The sequence below is a fragment of the Artemia franciscana genome, chromosome 10 (assembly GCF_032884065.1).
Source record: "Artemia franciscana chromosome 10, ASM3288406v1, whole genome shotgun sequence".
Classification (NCBI taxonomy): domain Eukaryota; kingdom Metazoa; phylum Arthropoda; class Branchiopoda; order Anostraca; family Artemiidae; genus Artemia; species Artemia franciscana.
The window spans coordinates 2307630-2330568 of record NC_088872.1 but is presented as its reverse complement, the minus strand read 5'-3'; the positions used below and the strand labels follow the sequence as shown (position 1 = coordinate 2330568).

Genomic DNA, 22939 nt, shown 5'->3' with positions numbered 1-22939 from the left:
CGTTATCGCGAACTTTTTGACTACAGCCAATTTCGAAAAGCCGAATATTCTCTGCGACTGAGGATACGTCTCTTAAGTGAGAACATATTATCCATACTCCTCTTTGATTGTGAGTGCTGGATAATGAGTCAACAGCTTGAAAAGAGAATCCTTGCACCCAAAAATATGTGCCTGAGAAGAATTTTAGACATAAGCTGGCAATAGAGAGCCAATAACTGAAATCTGCAGGAGAACGGACTAGTCTCTCATTACTGTTGTTCTAAGGAAGAAGAAGTCGATATTTTTAAGACATGTACTCCACATGAAAGAAGGTCACCTTCTTCTGACAGTCTGCAATTGGATACCAGGCGGCAAAAGAAGACATGGTCATCCAAAGAACACCCTGCGGTGAACTGTTGACAAAGAGCTGTGGACGGCTGATATATCATTAGTACCTGAATGTGAAGACGTCGCCGCAGCAGCACTGCTTAGAGACTAGTGAAGAGGCTGTATCAACACCCAATGTGCCACCAATGGCTCCGGAGGAACTAAGATAAGGCAAGAATATATCCTTACCTATCCCTTTCGAAAACAGTGAAAAGTTAAACCCATGATTGAACTGCGAAAATGATACTAATACAAAAAAGTATCATATAAACATGCAAAGAAATATTTGCAAAATGTAAAAAGAACTGATGTGAAACTAAAATGTCAAACACAAAAGAATAAGACTCAAACACCAATATTAGCAAATAAAGCTCGAAAATGAGCTTACCTTTGGAAAAGGTTCTCCTGTGGCATGGCATTCCAATTTTGCCTCATCTCCTGGCTTCTTAGACTGCAACCTCGGGGTTACTCGAACCTGTGGCAAAGCTTTAAAAAAAACGGGCAATCAATATTGAAGTTCAGTTCAGTTCATTTTATTTATAATCCAAATATATTTAACTAATATCCCAGTACCTGCCCCAAGAAGATGCAAAAAAGCACATGCGACTGGGCGGGTACATAAAACTCATATTCTAATTAATAATTCACTACAAACATAACACAACGAAAACAACAAAAAAAGGAAAGAAAAAAAGATAACCAAAAACGGCCATTCTCTCATCAACTCATCCATAATAATAACCAATCTCATAGTAATAAAAAAAAGAAAGAAAGAACTATGAACCTTGGCCTAAGGAAGACAAGACAGTATAAAATTATCAACCAAATACATACATTTTAAAATTGTTCTTATTTGTAGGTAGTTTGAGGTCTATCGTACAAGTAAACCGGCTGGTTTCCTTACAAGTATATTAATTTGGTAAATAGGCCTACGTCTGTTTTTTTTTGTCACTATTGGATATTTGACCTTATTTTTGTGAAAAAAACTGAAGGTAAAAGACGTAGAAAGTACCACACAAAATTGAGTGGTAAAACTGTGTTAAGAACTATCGGTGTATAAGGCAATATTTCTTTTCATCGCATCAGGAAATGTTTTGTAAAATGAAGAAAACCCAGAATAACTAAACTGAAGATACACATTTTAATTATTTATTTCCGGTTCAATAAAAATCGGGATGTAAGGAAATATTTGAAGCAATTATCAGGAAAAAGTTTTGTAAAAATTGAACCACAGTAAATAGTAACGAAAATATAAGAAATGTGGATTCAAATTTATCTTTCCACAAGAAAAAATTTGATCGAAATTGATTTAAAATTTTTCACTTTCATCCAGATTTAACGGAGAAGTAAGTTTAGTCACAAGAATGCATTTTAGTACATTGTAAATAGCCTGAAACCCCGCAAAGGTAACGCTAGATCAGGGTCTGGCAAACTTTTACTTCGTAGGTCCCCATTTTGAACTTCATTGCTAATAGGGGTTACATACGTAAGATACAAATATCCCAATTTTCACGTTTTCCAAGAATTCCGGTTTCCCCCTCCAACTCCCCCCAATGTCACAGGATCAGGTCGGAATTTAAAATTAGAGCTTTAAAGCGCAAGATCCTTCTAAATATCAAATTTCATTAAGATCTGATCACCCTTTCGTAAGTTACAAATACCTCAATTTTCAAGATTACCCCCCCCCCACCCCCAACTCCACCAAAGAGAGCATATAAGGTCTGGTTATGTCAGTCACGTGTCTTAGACAGGTCTTTATTCTTCCCATCCAGTTTTATCCTGATCTCTCCGCTTTAAGTGTTTTCTAAAATTTCCGGTTCCCCCCAACTGCCCCCCAATTGGGCTGGATCCAGTTGAGATTTAAAATATTTGATCTGAGTCACGAGGTCCTTATAAATATGAAGTTTCGTGAAGATCCCATCACTCCTTCTTAAGTTAAAAATACACCGTTTTTTCTAATTTTTTAGAATCCCCCCCACAGAGCGGATCTGTTCCAATTATGCAAATCACGTATCTAAGACTTCTGCTTATTTTTCCCACCAAGTTTCATCCCGATCCCTCCAATCTAAGCGTTTTCCATGATTTTAGGTTCAGCCCCAAACTCCCCCCAATGTCACCAGATCCGGTCGGGACTTAAAATAAGAGCCTTGAGACACGATATCCTTCTAAATATCAAATTTCATTGAGATCCGATCACCCGTTCGTAAGTTATAAATACCTAATTTTTTCCAATTTTTAAGAATCAACCCCCCCCCCCAACTACCCTAAAGAGTGCAGATCCATTCCGGTTATGTCAATCATGTATCTAGGACTTGTGCTTATTTTTCCCACCAACTTTCATCCCGATCCCTCCACTCTAAGTGTTTTCCAAGATCTTAGGTTTCCCCGTCCCAAATCTCCCCCCCCCAATGTCACCAGATCTGGTCGGGACTTAAAATAACAGCTCTGAGATACGATATCCTTCAAAACATCAAATTTCATTAAGATCTGATCAACCGTTCGTAAGTTAACAATACTTCAATTTTTCTAATTTTTCAGATTGAACTGGCCCCCACTCTCCCCCCCCCCAGATGGTCAAATCGAGAAAACAAATATTTCTAATTTAATCAGGTCCGGTCCCTGATACCCCTGCAAAATTTCATCATCCTAGCTTACTTGGAAGTGCCTAAAGGAGCAAAACCGGGACCGACAGACCGACAGAATTTGCGATTGCTATATGTGACTTGGTTAATACCAAGTGCCATAAAAATGGGATATAATAGTGAGCAAATTGTTCAATTGCGTCTAATATTAGTATTAAATAAAAAAAACAAGTTTTTTTAACTGAAAGTAAGGAGCGACATTAAAACTTAAAACGCACAGAAATTACTTCGTATATGAAAGAGGCTGCTTCCTCATCAACGCCCCGCTCTTTACGCTAAAGTTTGACTCTTTCTCTCAATTCTTCTTTTTAAAACAGTAAAAAACTTTAGCGTAAAGAGCGGGGCGTTGATGAGGAAGCAGCCTCTTTCATATACGAAGTAATTTCTGTGCGTTTTAAGTTTTAATGTCGCTCCTTACTTTCAGTTAGAAAAACTTGTTTTTTTTATTTAATTTCTGAACGTTTTTGAATCAATGCATGTTTTGATTTTGGCTCTCCGCAGAGGAATAATCAAAACGAAATTTGCATATTTTTTTTGGCTTAATGGCTTTCTCATAATTTTGATCGAATGATTTTGAGAAAAAAAGAGCGGGGGACGAAACCTAGTTGCCCCCCGATTTTTTGGTTAATTAAAAAGGCAACTAGAACTTTTAATTTTTTACGAATCTTTTTATTGGTAAAAGATTTACGTAACTTATAAATTAGCTTACGTAAAGAACTTTTGTATTCTCATGTTTTTATTACATATATGAGGGGATTCGCCCCATCGTCAGTACCTCGCTCTTTACACTAAAGCTTAAATTTTATCCCAATTCATTAAGAATGACCCCCTGAATCACAAAAGCCGTAGAATAAGTAGTTGAAATTACTGAAAATACTTTAGCGTAAAGATCGAGGTATTAGAAGGAGGTGAGCCCCTCATATGGGTAATAATTTCTGTTTGTTTTAAGTTTTATTGCTGTTCCTTACTTCAAGCTGAAAAAGATTTTTCACTTTTATTTTTTAATTTTTTTTTTTAAATAATGCTAGTAGCCTGTATCCTGCTCTCCCTTCATGGAAATTTTCTTCTCCCATTACAAATTCTCTAAGGAAAGTTCTCCCAGCGTATCCCCCTCTTCTCAACCCCTCCCCCAAACCAAAAAATCCTCCTGAAAACGCCTGTATACTTCCCAATAACCATTACTATATGTAAGCACAGGTCAAAGTTTGTAACTTGTTGCCCCTCCCACGGGGACCCTGGGGGAGTAAGTCGTCCCCAAAGACATAGTTATAAGGTTTTTCGACTACGCTGAATAAAACGGCTATCTCAGAATTTTGATCCGTTGACTTTGGGAAAATAATTAACGTGGGAGGGGGCCTAGGTGCCCTCCAATTTTTTTGGTCACTTAAAAAGGGCACTAGAACTTTTCATTTCCGTTAGAATGAGCCCTCTTGCAACATTCTAGGACAACCGGGTCGATACGATCACCCCTGGGAAAAAGAAAAAAAAAACAAAAAAACAAAAAAACAAATAAACACGCATCCGTGATCTGCCGAGAAACATGAAGACACAACAAGGGCTAATACATTTTTCTGGCAAAAAATGCAAAATTCCACATTTTACATAAGTTTCATCAAGTTTAGTCTTAACCATCAAAAGTTACGAGCCTGAGAAAATTTGCGTTATTTTAGAAAATAGAGGGAAACACCCCCTAACAGTCATAGAACCTTAACGAAAATCACACCATCAGATTCAGCGTATCAGAGAACCCTACTGTAGAAGTTTCAAGCGCCTATCTACAAAAATATGGAATTTCGTATTTTTTGCCAGAAGGCAGGTCACGGATGCGTGTTATTTGTTTTTTTTTCTTTTTCCCAGCGGTGATCGTATCGACCCAGTTGTCCTAGAATGTTGCGAGAGGGTTCATTCTAACGGAAATGAAAAGTTCTAGTGCCCTTTTTAAGTGACCAAAAAAATTGGAGGCCACCTAGGCCCCCTCCCACGCTAATTATTTTTCCAAAGTCAACGTATCAAAATTCTGAGATAGTCATTTTATTCAGCCTAGTCGAAAACCTGATAACTGTGTCTTTGGGGACGACTTACTCCACCACAGTCCCCGTGGGAGGGGCTACAAGTTACAAACTTTGACCAGTGCTTACATATAGTAATGGTTATTGGGAAGTGTGCAGGCGTTTTCAGTAGGATTTTTTGGTTGGGGGGAGGGGTTGAGGATAGGGGGATAGGCTGGGGGAACTTTCCATCGAGGAATTTGTCATGGTGGAAGAAAATTTCCATGAAGGGAGCGCAGGATTTACTAGCATTATTTAGAAAAAAACAATGAAAAAAGAAATATGAAATTTTTTTCAGCTGGAAGTAAAGAGCAGCATTAAAACTTAAAACGAACAGAAATTATTGCCCATATAAGGGGCTCATCTCCTCCTAATACCCCGCTCTTTACGCTAAAGTATTTTTAGTAATTTCAACTATTTATTCTACGGCTTTTGTGATTCAGGGGTCATTCTTAATGAATTGGGACAAAATTTAAGCTTTAGTGTAAAGAGCGAGGTACTGACGAGGGGGCGAACCCCCTCATATATGTAATAAAAACATGAGAATACAAAACTTCTTTACGTAAGCTAATTTATAAGTTACGTATATCTTTTACTAAAAAAAAGATTCGTAAAAAATTAAAAGTTCTAGTTGCCTTTATCCTAATTAACCAAAAAATCGGAGGGCAACTAGGCTTCCTCCCCAGCTCTTTTTTCTCAAAATCATTCGATAAAAATTATGAGAAAGCCATTTAGCAAAAAAAAAAAATATGCAAATTTTGTTTTAATTATTCCTCTGCGGAGAGCCAAAATCAAAACATGCATTGATTGAAAAACGTTCAGGAATTAAATAAAAAAAAAGTTTTTTTTAACTGAAAGTAAGGAGCAAAATTAAAACTTAAAACGAACAGAAATTACTTCGTATATGAAAAAGGCTGCTTCCTCACCAACGCCCCGCTCTTTACACTAAAGTTTTTTACGGTTTTAAAAAGAAGAGTTGAGAGAAAGAGTCAAACTTTAGCGTAAAGAGCGGGGCGTTGGTCAGGAAGCAGCCCCTTTCATATACGAAGTAATTTCTGTTCGTTTTAAGTTTTAATTTTGCTCCTTACTTTCAGTTAAAAAAACTTGTTTTTTTTTTATTTAATATGAAACTAAGCTAAGGATATACGTTTTAATTATTTACTGCAGGTTCAATGAAAAATCGGTTAGTAAGGAAATATTTGAAGCAATTATCAGGGAAATACCGATAAATTCAGTCAAATCAGAAAAAAAGGAGAGAAAGACAGAATTGATTTAAGATCGTGACATGAAACAGACATCTGTTTCACAACCCTTATGCTTATGCTCAAGTGGGCCACTTGTGGATCTCGCTCTAAAGCTTGCCGAGCCCTGAATGATCATCGTCAAAATCGATCAACTGGATGCTTACAGTACCCTACCTTGAAAATCGTGGAAAACGGTAGGATAATTGAGTATCCTTACAATCCTTTTTCCCTTAGGGGTGATAATATCAAACAAGTTACCGCAGAATGTCAGGGTAAGTTCATATCAATCGATATTTGAGGCGTGAAAAAAATCATGAAAAAAATATTGAGACCATGAAAAAAAATCACAGCATGACAAAGTGATGATTCCAATTAATTTTTACTGCAAAAACTCCCAGATAGCCAATCGATTTGCTATGCCCGATACCTATTAACCGGAGTTTATAGTGCCATCATAGTGATAGCAATAACTGCAATCTAATAACCTTGTTGTACCACGTGCAAAAATGACTTTTATTTCTTTTTCTTCATATCATTATTTCTTTATTGCATATTAAATCTAATTTGTTCTAAATATTTGAAATCTTGATCTTATCTACTCGATTTTCTGGTTAAATGTTAAACCCTCCCAAAATGTTTAGTAATCCGTGCGTTTTGGAAGCTATTTTCAATTATTATTTTCAATTCAATATTGTTATATATTACTTATTATTTTCAATTAGTTGAACAAATTAAACACTGTGTGCTCCGACTTGACGTAAAATCACAAAAAAATTACACTAGTTACGCACATGGTCTTTATCATCCGAAAAGGCTTATGGAATATTCTTGCTGATATGTTATTTTAATTGTGTTTTTTTTCCATTATTTTGAAAAACAGACTGGAGTGAGAGTAAAGTAAAAAAGAAAACAATGCCAAGCAGATCACTCTTATAGAAAGGTTGGTCTTAGAAACTTTGGAAGAGGCTCCTTCAATTGAAATTGAAAGTTTGATTACTCTTTTTAAAGCTCAGAAGTGATTGGAGGGCAACCATAACCTTCCTGGGGTTTTTCCGCTTTCCCCCGTAATCTCCCATTATGTTGAATCAAAATTTTAAGATAGTCATTTGTCCAAATTGTCGAAAGGCCAAACCAAATCAGTGTGTCTCCAGAGATGATATGCCCCCTCAACTTCTGGAGCAAATATCATAAACTATGCAAATTGAAAATATTTATAGATAGGTTGCAAAGTGGAAAAAGTAGAGCCTGTATAATCAGAAAGAGCTTGTTGGTCGGAAAGGCTCGAACCATTCAGGGATCATATCCTTGGCCAACAGGAGCTCATATTTTGCTGAGAAGTAACGGGTGATAGGGAATCCGGAAAAAGATTAAATAAGTCTTGCCATATCTGTTGAACCTTACAGTTGTCCTCAGGCTAAGAGGAGCCTAATTAATCAAAACAAATGTTTCCGGGTACGGGACCTCCAAACTGTGGCTAAAAATGGGTCATATCTTAAACTCTGATCGATTGGAAGCTTATACTTCTGTGTCGTTCAGCTAAGTGAACCTCAACACAGAAGGAAAAACACAATTCCTTGGAGCATAGAGCCCAGAAGGGTAAAAATTGCAAATAAAACTATTATTTTCTGAACAGTTTGAAACTTAAAAATTGTAAGCCAACGAATCAAGGGGCCCGGATACAAGAAAATGATTTATTATTGGACATGGCTCTCCAAAAAGCAAGAGTCCAAAATAGGCCACCGATTTTTTTCACAACCGACTATTAAAATGCTCCCACAAGGGGATGAATATTACATTCCCCTGAAATAGGGCCCAAAGAGGATAGATTATGTTCCTATAGCTTTTGGTGCCCCCCCCCCCCTATATGAGGACCAAAAATAGTCAGAAATTTTCCTAAATGGCTTGAAACTTTCAAGAGTTGTTAACTAGGCTAAGGAGGCTACTCATTTTGTCAAGAGGGATAAAGGCGTTTAGGGAACATATGATAAGGGATACAAAATTGTTTTCCTCGATCATTTACATACTTGTATCCGTGAGTACCTGGAACAGGGATAGCCTAATATAGGAAATCCAATGTGTAATCTAATGGGGCTCAAAAAGAGAAAAAGACTTGCATTTTTCCGAACACGGGCTTGAAAAAAAATATATACATTTCCTGATAAGCTTTAAAGGTGCATGCAGACAGGGCAAAGGCGGCCACAATTAAGACAAAACATTAAAAAAAAGGTTTTATTGATTCATGAAGTTAAAAATAGACATAGCATTTTTCTCTGTCTCTCCTACGGTGTACCATCCGAAACAGCATATTGCCTGTTTGATCAAATGTGACTTGTTCTTGAAATAGGCTTTAGATTAGCTTTATTTAAATGTAAGCTATAAAAGTATTAAGCTATAATGTGAGCTTAAATGTAAGCTTAAAAAGTGTTCGTACAGAAATAACGTAAGCTCAAATTGTGGTAATATAGATTTACTGACAAAGCAATACTGAACTTGTTCCTATGTCCCACAATTATAGCAAGTACAGCAAATATAGAGACTAATTTAGAGATTAAATATAGAGCAAATTTAACACTAATTTCAGCTGTCTTGACTCATGACACCCGCAACGGAGTTTGCCATTTGCTTTATACTTGCTTTAAACTTGATTTTCACCGGTGGGGGGAAATTTCCGGGGTGTAATTCTACGGGAAGGAGTAATTTTCCAGGGGAACAAATAAACCAAATTAAATAAAACAACAATTTAACAACAATTTGGGTTCTATCGATTTGGAATGTACGAAAATGGCCACAAAAGCTTTTTCTTTTGTGATAGGCTTCAAGCTTGAAGGAAGCTTTGGAAGGACCAAATAGAGAGCAATAAAGAAAAATCGATAAAGAGTTCTTTTGAAAGTACTCAAAAAAAAATTAGCGCAAAGAGCGAGGTATTGACGAGGGGTCGAACCCCTTCATATGCGTAATAATTTCTGTTCGTTTTAAGTTCTAATGTTGCTCCTTACTTCAATTGAAAAAACTTTTTTATTTAATTTCTGATCGTTTTTAAAATCTTGCTTGGAAGGTCGGGGCCCCCTTCATGTAAAATTTTCTTTACCCATGACAAATTTTTTCATGGAAAGATCTTCCCACGTAACTTTCTCCCCCCCCCCAGAGACAAAATACCACTGAAAACGTCTGTATACTTCCCAATAGCCAATGCGATATGTAAACAACAGGAAAATTTTCATAACTTGCTGCCCTTCGGCCAGGGACTACTGAGGATAAAATCATCCTCAAAGACGTATCTATTAGATTTTTCGACTATGCTGAACAAAATGGTAACCTCAAAACTTTGATTCGGTGACTTTGGGAAAAAATTAGCGTAGAAGGGAGCCTAGCTGCCCTGTAATTTTTTGGCCACTAGGGCACTATAACTTTTAATTTCCGTTTCAATGAGCCCTCTCCGTGACATTCTAGGGCCACTGGGTCGGTACGATCACTCTTGGAAATACTAAATAAACACGCGTCCGTGATCTTTCTGCTGGTAAAAAAAAAAAAAAAAATTCACATTTTTGCAGATGGGAGTTTAAAAACTCGACAACAGAGTTCTCTGATACGCTGAATCAGATGGTGAAATTTCATAAGATTCTATGACTTTTAGGGGGTGTTTCTCCATTATTTTGAAAATAAAGCAAATTTTCTCAGGTTCTTTACTTTTGATGGGAAAGACTAAACCTGATGAAACTTATATATCTGAAATCAGCATAAAATTCCAACTCTTTTGTAGTATCTAATAATATCAAAATTTCCTTTTTTAGTGTTTCGGTTGCTATTGAAGCGGGTCGCTCTTTACTTACAGTTCGTTACCACGAACTGTTTGATATGAGGAGGGTACGTCTCCTCTTCAATTCCTTGCTCTTTACGCTAAAGTTCGAAGCTTGTTCCAATTCGTTAAGAATGACCCTTGAATTACAAAGACCGTTTAATTGAAAGAAATGGCTCTTTTGAAATTACCGAAATACTTTAGAGTAAAGATCGAGGCATTGACCAGGGGGTGGAATCCCTCATATACGTAATAATTTATCTTCTTATTAAGTTTTAATGTGGCTCCTTGCTTTCAGTTGAAAAAACTTGTTTTTTACTCAATTTCTGATTGGTTTTTAAACAATGCTGGGAAATTCTCTTTCCCCATGAAAAATTCATCCATGGAAAGATCCATCCACGTAAGGCACCCACCCCCACGGGTAACAATCTTCCTGAAAAACGTCTGTGCATTTCCCAATAACCAATGCTATATGTTAATAATGGGCAATCGTCATACTTTTCAGCGTTTTCCTAGGGGACTGATGGGGATTAAGTTGTCCTTAAGGGCAAAGTTATTAGATTTTTCGATTATACTAAACAAAATAGATATCACAAAATTTCAATCCGGTAACTTCGGGAAAATGAGCTTGGGAGGGGGCCTACTTACCCTCCCATTTTTTGGTCACTTAAAACGGGCATTAGAGCTTATAATTTTCATTCGAATGATCCCTCTCGCTACATTCTAGGACTATTGGGTCGATGCGATCACTCTTGGAAAAAAAACATAAATGCGTGATGTTTCTTCTGGCAAAAAATACAAAATACCCCATTTTTGCAGATAGGAGCTTGAAACCTTTACAGTAGGGTTTTTGATAAGCTGAATTTGCTGGTGTGATTTTCACTAAGATTTTGTAACTTATGATGTTTCCCCCTTTCTTCGAAAATAAGGCAAATTTTCTCTGACTCACAACTTTTGATGGGTATGACTAAACATGAAGAAACTTATACATTTTAAATCAGCTTAAAAATACAATTCTTATGATTTATCTATGGGTATCAAAATTGAATTTTTCAAAGTTTCGATTACTATTGAGCCGGGTCACTTCTTACCTACAGTTTTTTACCACAAACCGTTTGAGTACTTGATAAATAGCAGCCAGCAATAGTTACATGCATACGCAATTTACCTTTTCAGTTTGAAAGGGGAAATCGTGACATTACTTTAACTTTATTTAGAGGAGCCTTGAATTTATTGGTGCAAAGAAGCAAATTTATGGTTGCTCATGTTTTCCTTTTAACAATAGGTAGTAAAATACTACCGCTTGGGAAAATAAATTTAATGTGGAGACGGTCTATATTTCCTTCAGCAGGAAAGGAATCGATGTAGAATACAATTTCAAATCATGTGTAAAAAATAATACTTAAACAAATTCCATATTAGAAAAGTCATAGTACTATTTTATTTCTTTCTAACCTTTTGGTCTTTATTTTCCAATTCTCATACTTTTATACCTTTTTGAAGTACGATAAAAACTTTAATCTGCTAGTTACCAGGTCATTCCCTGATTTAATCTAATCTCTTCTTAAGGAGGAAAAATAATTGTCTTTTAACATCAAGTAAAGAGCGGATTTAGAAATAAAAACAGGAAGCAACTGCTATGAATTAAGAAACTAAACCTAAAGCGAACAGAAAATGTTTGAACTATGATGATAAGTTTTAAGACAAACAGAATCAGAAATCGATAACAGTCGTCTCGTAACAGCCATCTCAAAGCCCTAAGAGACTAAAGTTTTATTGGCGCTTTCCTGAAAACTAAATATAATTCCTGAATCAAATATTTCGTTTACCCAAAATAAATTGTCTATAAAACTCATAACACTCAACTGAAGAAATATAATTATATCAAAAGAAGAGTTCCTGGAAGTTTGAGTAGTGTTCTGACTTTTTTTTTATAAAAGAGAAAACTGCTAAGAAATTTTTTTTTTCGTTGATTGATATTATGGATTTCGGGCACCTGAGAGGGGCTGCAATATCCCACTTATTTGTAGTAGATGGGGTTATTATGGCAGAGTTACTGTTACTGTGGTTGACGTAGAGGTACTCTTAGGTATTACTGTGGGGAGCTACTGTAGCATAGGAGTATCACAGAGAGAGCTACTTACTATGGACAGAAACCACGTGTGTTTGGACGACCTCATGGTTTCTTTGAGCTTGACAAGTGTAATTGCCAGAATGGTGCAACTGAAGTTTCATTAGGTACAGCGAACCATCTGAAAATACTCTTATGTCTTCATCACCAAGGGTGCTAAGATCAACCCCATGTCTTCTCCAGACAATGGGCGGTGCAGGAGATCCTGTTATATCACAGCGAATTTGAACATTGTCTCTAACTCTTGCGGTGATGTGGTTGATCTCCAAAGATTTCTCAAGCGTTACTACGGAGACACCTAAAAAAGGACAAGAGTGAAGCTCAAGTGTTTTTAGTCTTTGCCACGTCTTCGATAAACAAATTTAAAACCAAAAATCTACGAAGAAACATTGAGCCTAATTTTTAACGTCTTTAATTTATGCCCATCCGTATTTTTGGCTACTTTGGACCAAGTAATAAGAAAATATAGCACTGTAGCTATAGGACGAACTCAGAATAGGGGTTGAGGCTCGCAACTATTTCAAAAGCGAGAACGATATGCTTTTTGATTATAAAGATGATTTTTATAGCTAAAATACAATAAAACTAAGAGTTTAAGTGTAAAAAAGATTGGAGTTTTATGCAAAAAGACCAATCAACCTTCGTGTTCATTATAATCGTTAAAAGTTATAGATAGGAGCAACAGGCAAGTATAATCGCAAGTAAAAAAGGTTATTAAAAAAGTAAAAAGTAAAAAGTCAGGTAACAAAAGTAAAAAGGCTATTCAAATACTTTTCGTTCCTTTTCCTTACTTAAGTTTCAAACGAAAAAAACAAACAAAAAACAATCAGGTTGTGTGTTTATTTCGAGGTTGTTATCGGTTTGGTTTAAGGAGTTCATTGTGCGTCCCTTTTACTTATGCCTCTTTCAGTTTCAAACAGTTCATGGTAACGAACTGTAAGTAAGGAGTCATCAAAAGTTTAAAAAATGGAATTTTCATAACAATAGATAAATAAAAAGAATTAGCTTTTTATGCTGATTCCAAATATATAAGATTGATTAAGCTTAATGTTATGAATCAAAAGTTATGAGGCTGAGAAAGTTCACCTTATTTTCAAAACAGGAGAAAAATCCCCCAAAAGTCTTGGAATCTTATTGAAAGTCGGACCATCTGTTTCAGTGTATCAGATAACCGTATTGTAGAGGTTTTATGCTCCCCTCTGCAAAAAATGTGGACTTTTGTATTATTTGCCAGAAGTAAAATAATGTATTTTTACGTTCTTCCCAGGTGTGATTGTATCGAACCAACGACCTAAAATATCAGGAGAGGGCTCGTTTAAAATGAAATTAAAAGTTCTATTGCCCTTTTTAAGTGACCAAAACATTGAAAGAAACTAGCCCCCGTCCCACGTTTCTTTTTCCCTAAAGTCGAACGACCAAATTTTGAGACATCCATTTGTTCGGCATAGATGAAAAGACCAATAAGTATGCATTTGGGAAGGGCATGATTCCCAACAGTCCCTGGGGAAAGGGCGGCAAGTTGTGAAACTTAGCCATTATTCAAAAATAGTATTCGTTAATGGGAAGGATGCATAGGCTACGTTTTTCGGGTGGGGGAATTGTCTGCGGTGAGGGATTTATACCAGGAGAATTTTCCATAGGGAGGGAAGCTATTGAGGGTGAGTTTTCGAAGGTAAATTTTACACGAGGGGAATTTGTCAGAATTCCTATACAAAACTCTTATACATTCTATTTGTCTGCTTTTTACTTTGGCGGCTCAATATCATATGTTTAGATTTTCTGGGCATTGACTGGGGGAAAATTTTCAACATAGGAAGATTTTCGGTATGAATTTGAAAAAAATCAGAAAGTAAATAGAAAAATGTATTTTTTTCTAATTACTGTAAGCTAAGGAGAATTTTTCAGGCGTAATTATCCGCAAGAAATTTTCTGGGGGGAATTTGCAGCGAGGATAGAATTGTCTGGGATAAAGTTTCTGGGGGGGGGGAGCGTTTTAAGCAGTAGAACTTTCAATGAAGGAATCTCTCGTGGGTGGGAGGATTTCCTTGGAGGGGAGGCGGGTTTTCCAGCACTATTTGAAAAGTGATCAGAAATTAAATAAGAAAAACAAGTTTTTTTCAACTAAAAGTAATGGACACCCTTAAAGCTTAAAAAGCACAGAAGTTTTTCCGTATAGGCTGGGGATTGTCTCCTTTTCAATACCCCGCTCTGCATGCTAAAGTTAGACCTTTCGTTCCAATTCTTAAAGAGCGACTTTTGAAACACGAGGACCGTTTATTTAGAGTAAGGAACTTTTTTTTAACATGGGTATTTTTAACATAAGCATAAAGAGAGTGGTATTGAAGAGGAGGCAGCCCCCTCCTATACGGAACAATTTCAGTTCGTTTTCAGTTCTAATGTTGCTCCTTACTTTCAGTTTCAATATCTTTTTTATATATTTAATCAAACAGTTCGTGGTAACGAACTGTAGTAAGGAGCGACCCGGCTCAATAGTAAACGAAACTCTAAAAAACGGAATTTCGATGCTAAAAGATATATCAAAAGAATCAGATTTTTATGCTGATTTTAAATATATAAGTTTCATCAAATTTAGTCTTTGTCATCAGAAGTTACGAGCCTGAGAAAATTTGCCTTATTTTAGAAAATAGGGGGTAACACCTCCTAAATGTCATACGATCTTAACGAAAATCGTACCATCGGATTCAGCGTATCAGAGAACCCTATAGAAAAAATTTCAAGGTCCAATCTACAAAAATGTGGAATTTTGTATTTTTTGCCAGAAGACAAATCACGGGTGCGTGTTTATTTGTTTTTTTGTTTTTTTTTTGTTTTTTTTTCCCCAGGGGTCATCGTATCGACCAAGTGGTCCTAGAATGTCACAAGAGGGCTCATTCTAACGGAAATGAAAAGTTCTAGTGACCTTTGTAAGTGACCAAAAAATTGGAGGGCACCTAGGCCCTCTCCCTCGCTCATTTTTTTACCAAAGTCAACGGATCAAAATTTTGAGATAGCCATTTTGTTCCGCATAGTCTAAAACCATAATAACTATGTCTTTGGGGATGACTTACCCCCCACAGTCCCTGGGAGAGGGGCTGCGTTACAAACTTTGGCCAATGTTTACATACAGTAATGGTTACTGGGAAGTGTACCGACGTTATCAGGGGGATTTTTTTGGTTTGGGTGTGGGGTTCAGGGGAGGGGGCTATATGGGAGGATCTTTTCTTGGAGGAATATTTCATGGGGGAAGAGAAATTCAATCAAAGGGGCGCAGGACTTTCTAGCATTGCTATAAAAAACAAACAATGAGAATATAAACATGAAAAAGTTTTTTCAATTGAAAGTAACGAGAAGCATCAAAACTTAAAACGAACAGAGATTATTACGCATATGAGGGATTCTAAAAATACTTTAGCATAAAGAGCGAGGTATTTAGGAGGAGATAAATACTTCACTCTTTATGCTAAAAATTTTTAAAGTAATTTCAACTATTTATTCTACGGCCTTTCTGATTCAGGGGTCATTCTTAAAGAATTGGGACAAAACAAGATTTAGTGTGAAGAGCGAGGTATTAACGAGGGGACCAACCCCCTCATATACATAATCAAAAATATAAGAATATAAAAGTTTGTTACGTAAGTTAATTCTTAAGTTGCGTATTTTTTTACTAATAAAAACGTTCGTTAAAAATTAAAAGATCTAGTTGCCTTTTTAAGTAACTGAAAAATTGGAGGAAAACTAGGCCTCCTTCCCCGCCCCTTATTTCTCAAAATCATCAGATCAAAACTAAGAGAAAGCCATTTAGCCAAAAAAAGAATTAATATGCAAATTTCATTTTAATAATTTATGTACGGAGAGCCAAAATCAGACATGCATTAATTCAAAAACTTTCAGAAATTAAATAAAAAAAAAACAAGTTTTTTGAAATGAAAGTAAGGAGCGACATTACAACATAAAACGAACAGAAATTACTCCTTATATGAAAGGGGTTTTTCCTCCTCGACGCCCCGCTCCTTGCACTAAAGTTTGATTCTTTCTCGCAACTCTACTTTTTAAAACAATAAAAAACTTTAGCGTAAAGAGCGGGGCGTCAAGGAGGAAAAACCCCTTTCATATAAGGAGTAATTTCTGTTCGTTTTAAGTTGTAATGTCGCTCCTTACTTTCATTTCAAAAAACTTGTTTTTTTTATTTAATCATAAAAAAGAGCCAACCAGGTTGTGCATTTGTTTCCCGGTGCCCTCATTTCCTAGCCTTGATTGTGCGTCCCATTGATTGTGCATGCATTTCAGGTTATGTATTCAAAATACTATATAGTAACAAAGGTGAATCAAACAGTTCGTGGTAACGAACTGATTAAGGAGCGACCGGCTCAGTAGTAACCAAAACTCTAAAAAATTGAATTTTGATATCAATAGCTACATCAAAAGAATCGCATTTTAATGCTGATTTTAAATATATAAGAAAGATTTTAAAATAATATATATTTTCATCAAGTTTAGTCTTACCCATCAAAAGTTACGAGCCTGAGAAAATTTGCATCATTTAAGAAAATAGGGGGGAACCCCCCTAAAAGTCGTAGAATCTTAACGAAAATGACACCATCAGATTCAGCGTATCAGAGAACCCTACTGTAGAAGTTTCAAGCTCCTATCTACAAAAATGTGGAATTTTGTATTTTTTGACAGAAGACAAATCACGGGTGCGTGTTTATTTGTTTTGTTTTGTTTTGTGTTTTTTTTCCAGGGGTCATCGTATCGACAAAGTGGTCCTAGAATGTCGCAAGAGGGCTCATTCTAACGGAAATGAAAAGTTCTAGTGCCCTTTTTAAGTGACCAAAAAATTAGAGGGCATCTAGGCCCCCTCCCACGCTCATTTTTTCCCAAAGTCAACGGATCAAAATTTTGAGATAGCCATTTTCTTCAACATAGTCGAAAACCATAATAACTATGTCTTTTGGGATGACTTACTCCCCCACAATCCCTGGGGGAGGGGCTGCAAGTTACAAACTTTGACCAGTGTTTACATATAGTAATGGTTATTGGGAAGTGTACAGACGTTTTCACGGGGGATTTTATTTTGTTTAGGGATGGGGCTGAGGGGAGGGGGTATGTTGGAGGATATTTCTTTGGAGGAATCTGTCATGGGGGAAGAAAAATTCAATGAAAAGGGCGCAGGATTTTCTAGCATTACTATAAGAAAACAATGAAAAATAAACATGAAAATATTTTTTCAAATGAAAGGAAGGAGTAGCATTGAAACTTAAAACGAACAGAGATTCTTACGCATATGAGGGGTTCTAAAAATACTTTAGCATAAAGAGCGAGGTATTTAGGAGGAGATAAATACCTCGCTCTTTATGCTAAAGTATTTTTAGTAATTTCAACTATTTATTCTACGGCCTTTCTGATTCAGGGGTCATTCTTAAAGAGTTGGGACAAAACTTACGATTTAGTGTAAAGAGGGTACAAACCCCCTCGTATACATAATAAAAATATAAGATTATGAAAGTTTGTTACGTAAGTTAATTCTTAAGTTATGTATATTTTTTACTAATAAAAACATTCGTTAAAAATTAAAAGTTCTAGTTGCCTTTTTAAATAACCGAAAAATTGGAGGGCAACTAGACCTCCTTCTCCACCCCTTATTTCTCAAAATCGTCTGATCAAAACTAAGAGAAAGCCATTTAGCCAAAAAAAGAATTAATATACAAATTTCATTTTAATAATTTATGTGCGGAGAGCCAAAACCAAACATGCATTAATTCAAAAACGTTCAGAAATTAAATAAAAAAAAACTAATTTTTTTAGCTGAAAGTAAGTAGCGACATTAAAACTTAAAACGAACAGAAATTACTCCTTATATGAAATGGGTCGTCCCCTCTGCATTCCCTCGCTCCTTACGCTAAAGTTTGACTCTTTGCCGCAATTCTACTTTTTAAAACAATTAAAAGCTTTAGTGTAAAGAGCGAGGGACTGCGGAAGGGACAACCCATTTCATATACGGAGTAATATCTGTCATTAAGTAATCTCATTGCTTATCTCAGTTAGGTTTTCACCCTTATAATAGTAGAAAAGCTGCTTTCAGCCACATCAGTGGTTACGGGGCGAGTGAACAGAAATCTGCTTTAGCCGGAGAACCGAAATATGGGAAAAAGGGTGGCTTCACCTGAGAGAAAGTAAATTGGGACAGTTAGAATACCCGAAACATTACGGGAAACTTTACAGAAACACAACTGTAATGCTGATATATGTGTATATGTATATATTTTCTAAAAAAGCAATCGGGCCATAGGAAAAAAATAAAAAAAGAACAAACGCATAACAAAACCAATAAGAAAAGAAAAAAAGAAAAATATATTATCCTGAATATTTCATTACCCTTGCAGATCCTCAAGACCCTACTTGTCATTGTTGCGTCTATTGAATGAAGTTTTTCTATCGTCAGAAGATTGAAAAGTGGCTAAGAAATAATTGACGGAGGACAGACTAACCGATCTTACCCTTCTTCAAGTTTACCGTGATAGTGACATAAGTGTAGAAAGTGTTATTGGTAGATTTGCTATTTCTTGGAAATAGGAGGCGAGATTTGTTTAAAAGCAATGCAAAGTTTCTGTAAATGCAGTATAGCGAATAGCTTTACAGAAATGACAACTAAGTGTGTGATAGAAGTAGTGGCATGCATCTTTCAATATCAGTAAGCTACGGTAGGCTTAGTTAGGAACGGTGATTTTTATCAACGAACCCTTTCTAAAGTGAGGGATCCGCTACTGTATGATTTCAAATAAATACTACGTCACCTTTTGCATAAGGATCAGGGTTTGGGGGAGGGGGTATGAGCGGTGATATAAAGGAAAATTTATGTTGATTTAGTTTTAATTTCAGTCTTTACTCGTAAAATGTCTTTGTTTTAATTTACTTTACCATATAGCCGGATACTAATTTTTAAAAGTAAAAACTTACGAAAAAAGAAAAAAAGACTTACTATAAAGCTTGCTAAAGGCTGCATAGAACTCATTTATGTCCAGTCTGTTGTTACCATCGCTGTCTTCATACCGCAATAAATCAACCAGGCTACATCTATGCGACAATCGACTAAGCTGCTCCCTTGCACCAACCTAATAGAATTATTTACATACAATATGAGAAAGTAATTTATCATAAAAAAAGCACATTCAAGTCAAAGACTAATTCATGGGTTATTTTTACCCAGGTCATGTAGGTCATTGTAGGTCATTTGTTTTATAGGTTTTGTAGGTCATATATCTAAGAAGTTTTGATAGCGTAGCTTAAATGTTTTTCAAGTAAAGCGCTGGTAATAATTATAGTTCTGCTTCATTTTAGTTTTATTAAAGTTTATATTTTTTTTAACGTGAAGATTAATGGAATTAAAAGCTCAAAACTGATCCAGGGAAAGCAGCGGCGCTCTTACTTTTTTTTTTAACGCGTTATGACACGTTGGACACTTTTTTTGTTGGACACGTTATGGATAGTTAATTTGAATTTCACAGGTTCTAAGCTAAGAAATATTCACTCCAAGGCTTTTTTGGTCCCGGTTCTCCATTTTCTATGAGGAGGATCCTTCAAACCAGCCTTGGAGATACACTCCATATCTGTCCACCATGAATGCATCTGCGCTTATAAGGAAATAATTTTGAGACAAGGTTTACCAACCTGCAATTCCGAATGGGAACGATTTTAATGCGGAATGAAAACTAAATCAGCTAAAAGTTAAGAGCAATATGAAACCTTTTAACGGGAGGAAGTTACCTCATTTAAAAAACTAAGACTTGAATCAATGGGAAAGACTGTGAACAGAGATGTAAAACTTAACGAGAACAAATATTACGACAAATTATGTGGTGCCCCCTCCTCTCTATTTAATTGTTTCTCAAAGATAGAGTGTGATTTGTGCATCAATAAAAACTCTGAACTTCATTATATTTTTATATTTCGTTATATTGAGAGAAATGAAAATAGCTACGAATATAACTGATGTCTATATGTAGATCTATATGTCTATATAGATCTATATGTAGATATGTAGATCTATATGCAGATCTATATGTAAATCTATATGTAAAAAAGTTATTTTTCATACACTCACTTTGCGCAAGAAATCTAGTTTTAGCTTTTCAAAGGACTCTTGTTATCGTCACTACTTTTGTCCTTTCGAATTCATGGAAATCAACTGAAGCATAGAAAATTCAGAGCCAAATAAAACTTTTGAAAACATCACTTGGGAATATTAAAAGCATCAGATTAGAAGCAAATAGCCTTTAGTATAGCAGAAATTGTTTTAGATTTGAGTTTATTGTTCATCTTAAATTACGTTCGGCCTCGATTTCATTTCTGAATTTGCTGTAATTTTTAACTATATGAAATTTATCTTCTTTATATTAGGTAGCTTTTCCTTATCTTACGTTTAAATACCTCACTTAATTTTAACGTTTTCGTTATTTTCTGAGGGAAAAGACAAAAGGGCCAAAACTAAAGACCCCACACGAGACTTGTCATCTATACTGATTGTAAAACCTTGAAATATTTTGACTTCAAAAGAAGGAATATAATAAACTCAAGAAAAAGTCACCTTAATTTAATTGAATAAAAGTTAAAATTAATATATAGATAAACATTTGGTTAATTATTCTTTCAATGAGCGATAATTTATATCTATTCATTTCTTATTGACTTAGAGCTAAATAGCGAAATCAACATTCTCTAGCTGATCTCTGAACTATTTGATTTGTATTTATATGCAGCGGTAGCAGTGGAGGATCGGTGGAGGTAGTTGTGGTTGGACAGTAGCAACCGTAAGGGTTACGGTAGTTGTATTAGTAGTAATGTTAGCTGTAATAATAGTAATTATAGAACGAGGACAATTTGTAGTCGTAGCAACAGTCATAGAGCACCAAAGGTCAATATTTAGACGGTAGGAGTGGTTGCAGAGGAGACAATCATAATAAGAGTAGTCATAGTGATAAAAGTCATGACAGGAATCGTCATACTGGGAGAAGTCACTGAATATTAACCGCAGGACAAGTAAAGGAGTGGTTGTGGTAGAATGGGCTATTTTGTATAGTTACAAGGGTAATACATGAAAATTGTTGCTAAGACGCAAGTGGGCAACAACTAACCTTAGATGTTTTAAAACAAAGTCCTAAGTTATGTGAAAAAATTAAATAAACAGAAAGAATTCTATGTATCTGGAGCATCTTACATCCAACTAAACCCTAAGTTCTTTACCCTAAAGTTTCAGATTATTTCAGAGATTGATTGTAGTCTCAGAGAAAGTTAAGTTTTACTTTATTGGAAATAGCAAGGGCCTTTTCGGGGTTGCAGTCCTCTTGACATAGTAACGTTGCTCTTCATTTTCATCTGAAAAGTTGTTTTTATTAACTTAATACGCTTAAGGGTTGGAGTAGTTTATCGTTGGTCCTAACAATTGTAAGAATAATGAAACTTGTACAACTAGTTGCAAAGATTAGCCCTCTAAGTAATTAAGTGAAAAAAACAAGTTTTTTCAACTGAAATTAAGGAGCAATATTAAAAGTCGGAACGAACAGAAATAATTCTGTATAAGAAGGGTTAACCCTCCTCAATACCTTGCTCTTTATGCTAAATTTGTCAGCAATTCTTAAGAAGGCTTCCTATTCTAATTGAACAGCCCCTTTGTTTCAGTATCCGTTGTTAAAAATTTGTGACAAACAGTCAAACTTTAGCGCAAAGAGCAAGATATTGATGAGGGGACAGTCCTTCATCTATGGGATAATTTCTCTTCGTTTTGAGTTTTAATGTCGCTTGTTATTTTCAGTTGAAAGAACTTGTTTTTTATTTATTTAATTTCCAATCTTTTTTCGAACAATGCAGGTAAACCTGGCTCGCCCTCCAAGAAATATACCCTCTTCCTCTCACGGTGAACTCCTCAATGGAAATCTCATCAAACGCAAAGCGCACCCCATCCCCTTCAAATTCCTTTCAGATAGTTCCATCCTTGCTGAAAATCACCCTCCCCGTTAAATTTCTCGTGGATGATTCAGCCTGAAAAATTCTCCTTAGCAAGCTTTTATTTGAAAAAGACTTTAATCTGTAGTCAGTTTCTCGATCACCCTAAAAATGTCTCCTTCCGTGGAATTTTTTCCCGGAAGTCCGAAAAATAGCCCCGGGATACCTTCCTCGGAACATCTCCACATGCAAAATAGAGTTGGAAAAGAGAATGCAAGGCAATTAAAAAGGATTTCGTATAGGAATTCTGCCAAATTTCTCCCAGTATAAAATTTGCCATGGAAAATTCACCCCGCAGAGCTCTTCCTCCTCAAGAAAATTCTCTCTATGGAAATCCAACCCGATCACACCCCCTCCCCCCGAAAAATTACTATATACTTCCCAATAACAAATAATACAAGTAAACAATGGGTAGATTTCATAACTTACCTCTCATCACGGGCTTTGGGGGGTCGTTTTAACACTTAAGACATCGTTATTTGATCTTTCAGTTAAACTGAATAAAATGATTATCCCAAAATTTTGATCAGATAAATTTGGGAAGAAATGGGTGTGAGAGGGGGGCCAGTTGCCCTCCAATTATCCGAGTCACTTCTTACTAACAGTTCGTTACCACGAACTGTTTGATAGACAGTCCATGCAGAAGTGGTATGGGTAAGAATAGTCACGATAGGAATAGTTGTGATTAAAGTAATGATAGAAGCAGTCGTGGT

General features: G+C 35.8%; 1 protein-coding gene across 1 annotated transcript in view; it reads right to left on the bottom strand.

The window, feature by feature from the left end:
- LOC136031648 (follistatin-related protein 5-like) overlaps window positions 1-22939 on the bottom strand; it is a 142588-nt gene that overhangs the window by 66023 nt on the left and 53626 nt on the right. Inside the window, exons 7-9 of the mRNA XM_065711301.1 lie at window positions 19207-19339; window positions 12241-12525; window positions 755-852 (exon numbers count right to left, since the gene is read on the bottom strand). Coding sequence (XP_065567373.1) covers window positions 755-852; window positions 12241-12525; window positions 19207-19339 — 516 coding nt within the window. The remainder of the gene's footprint in view (window positions 1-754; window positions 853-12240; window positions 12526-19206; window positions 19340-22939) is intronic.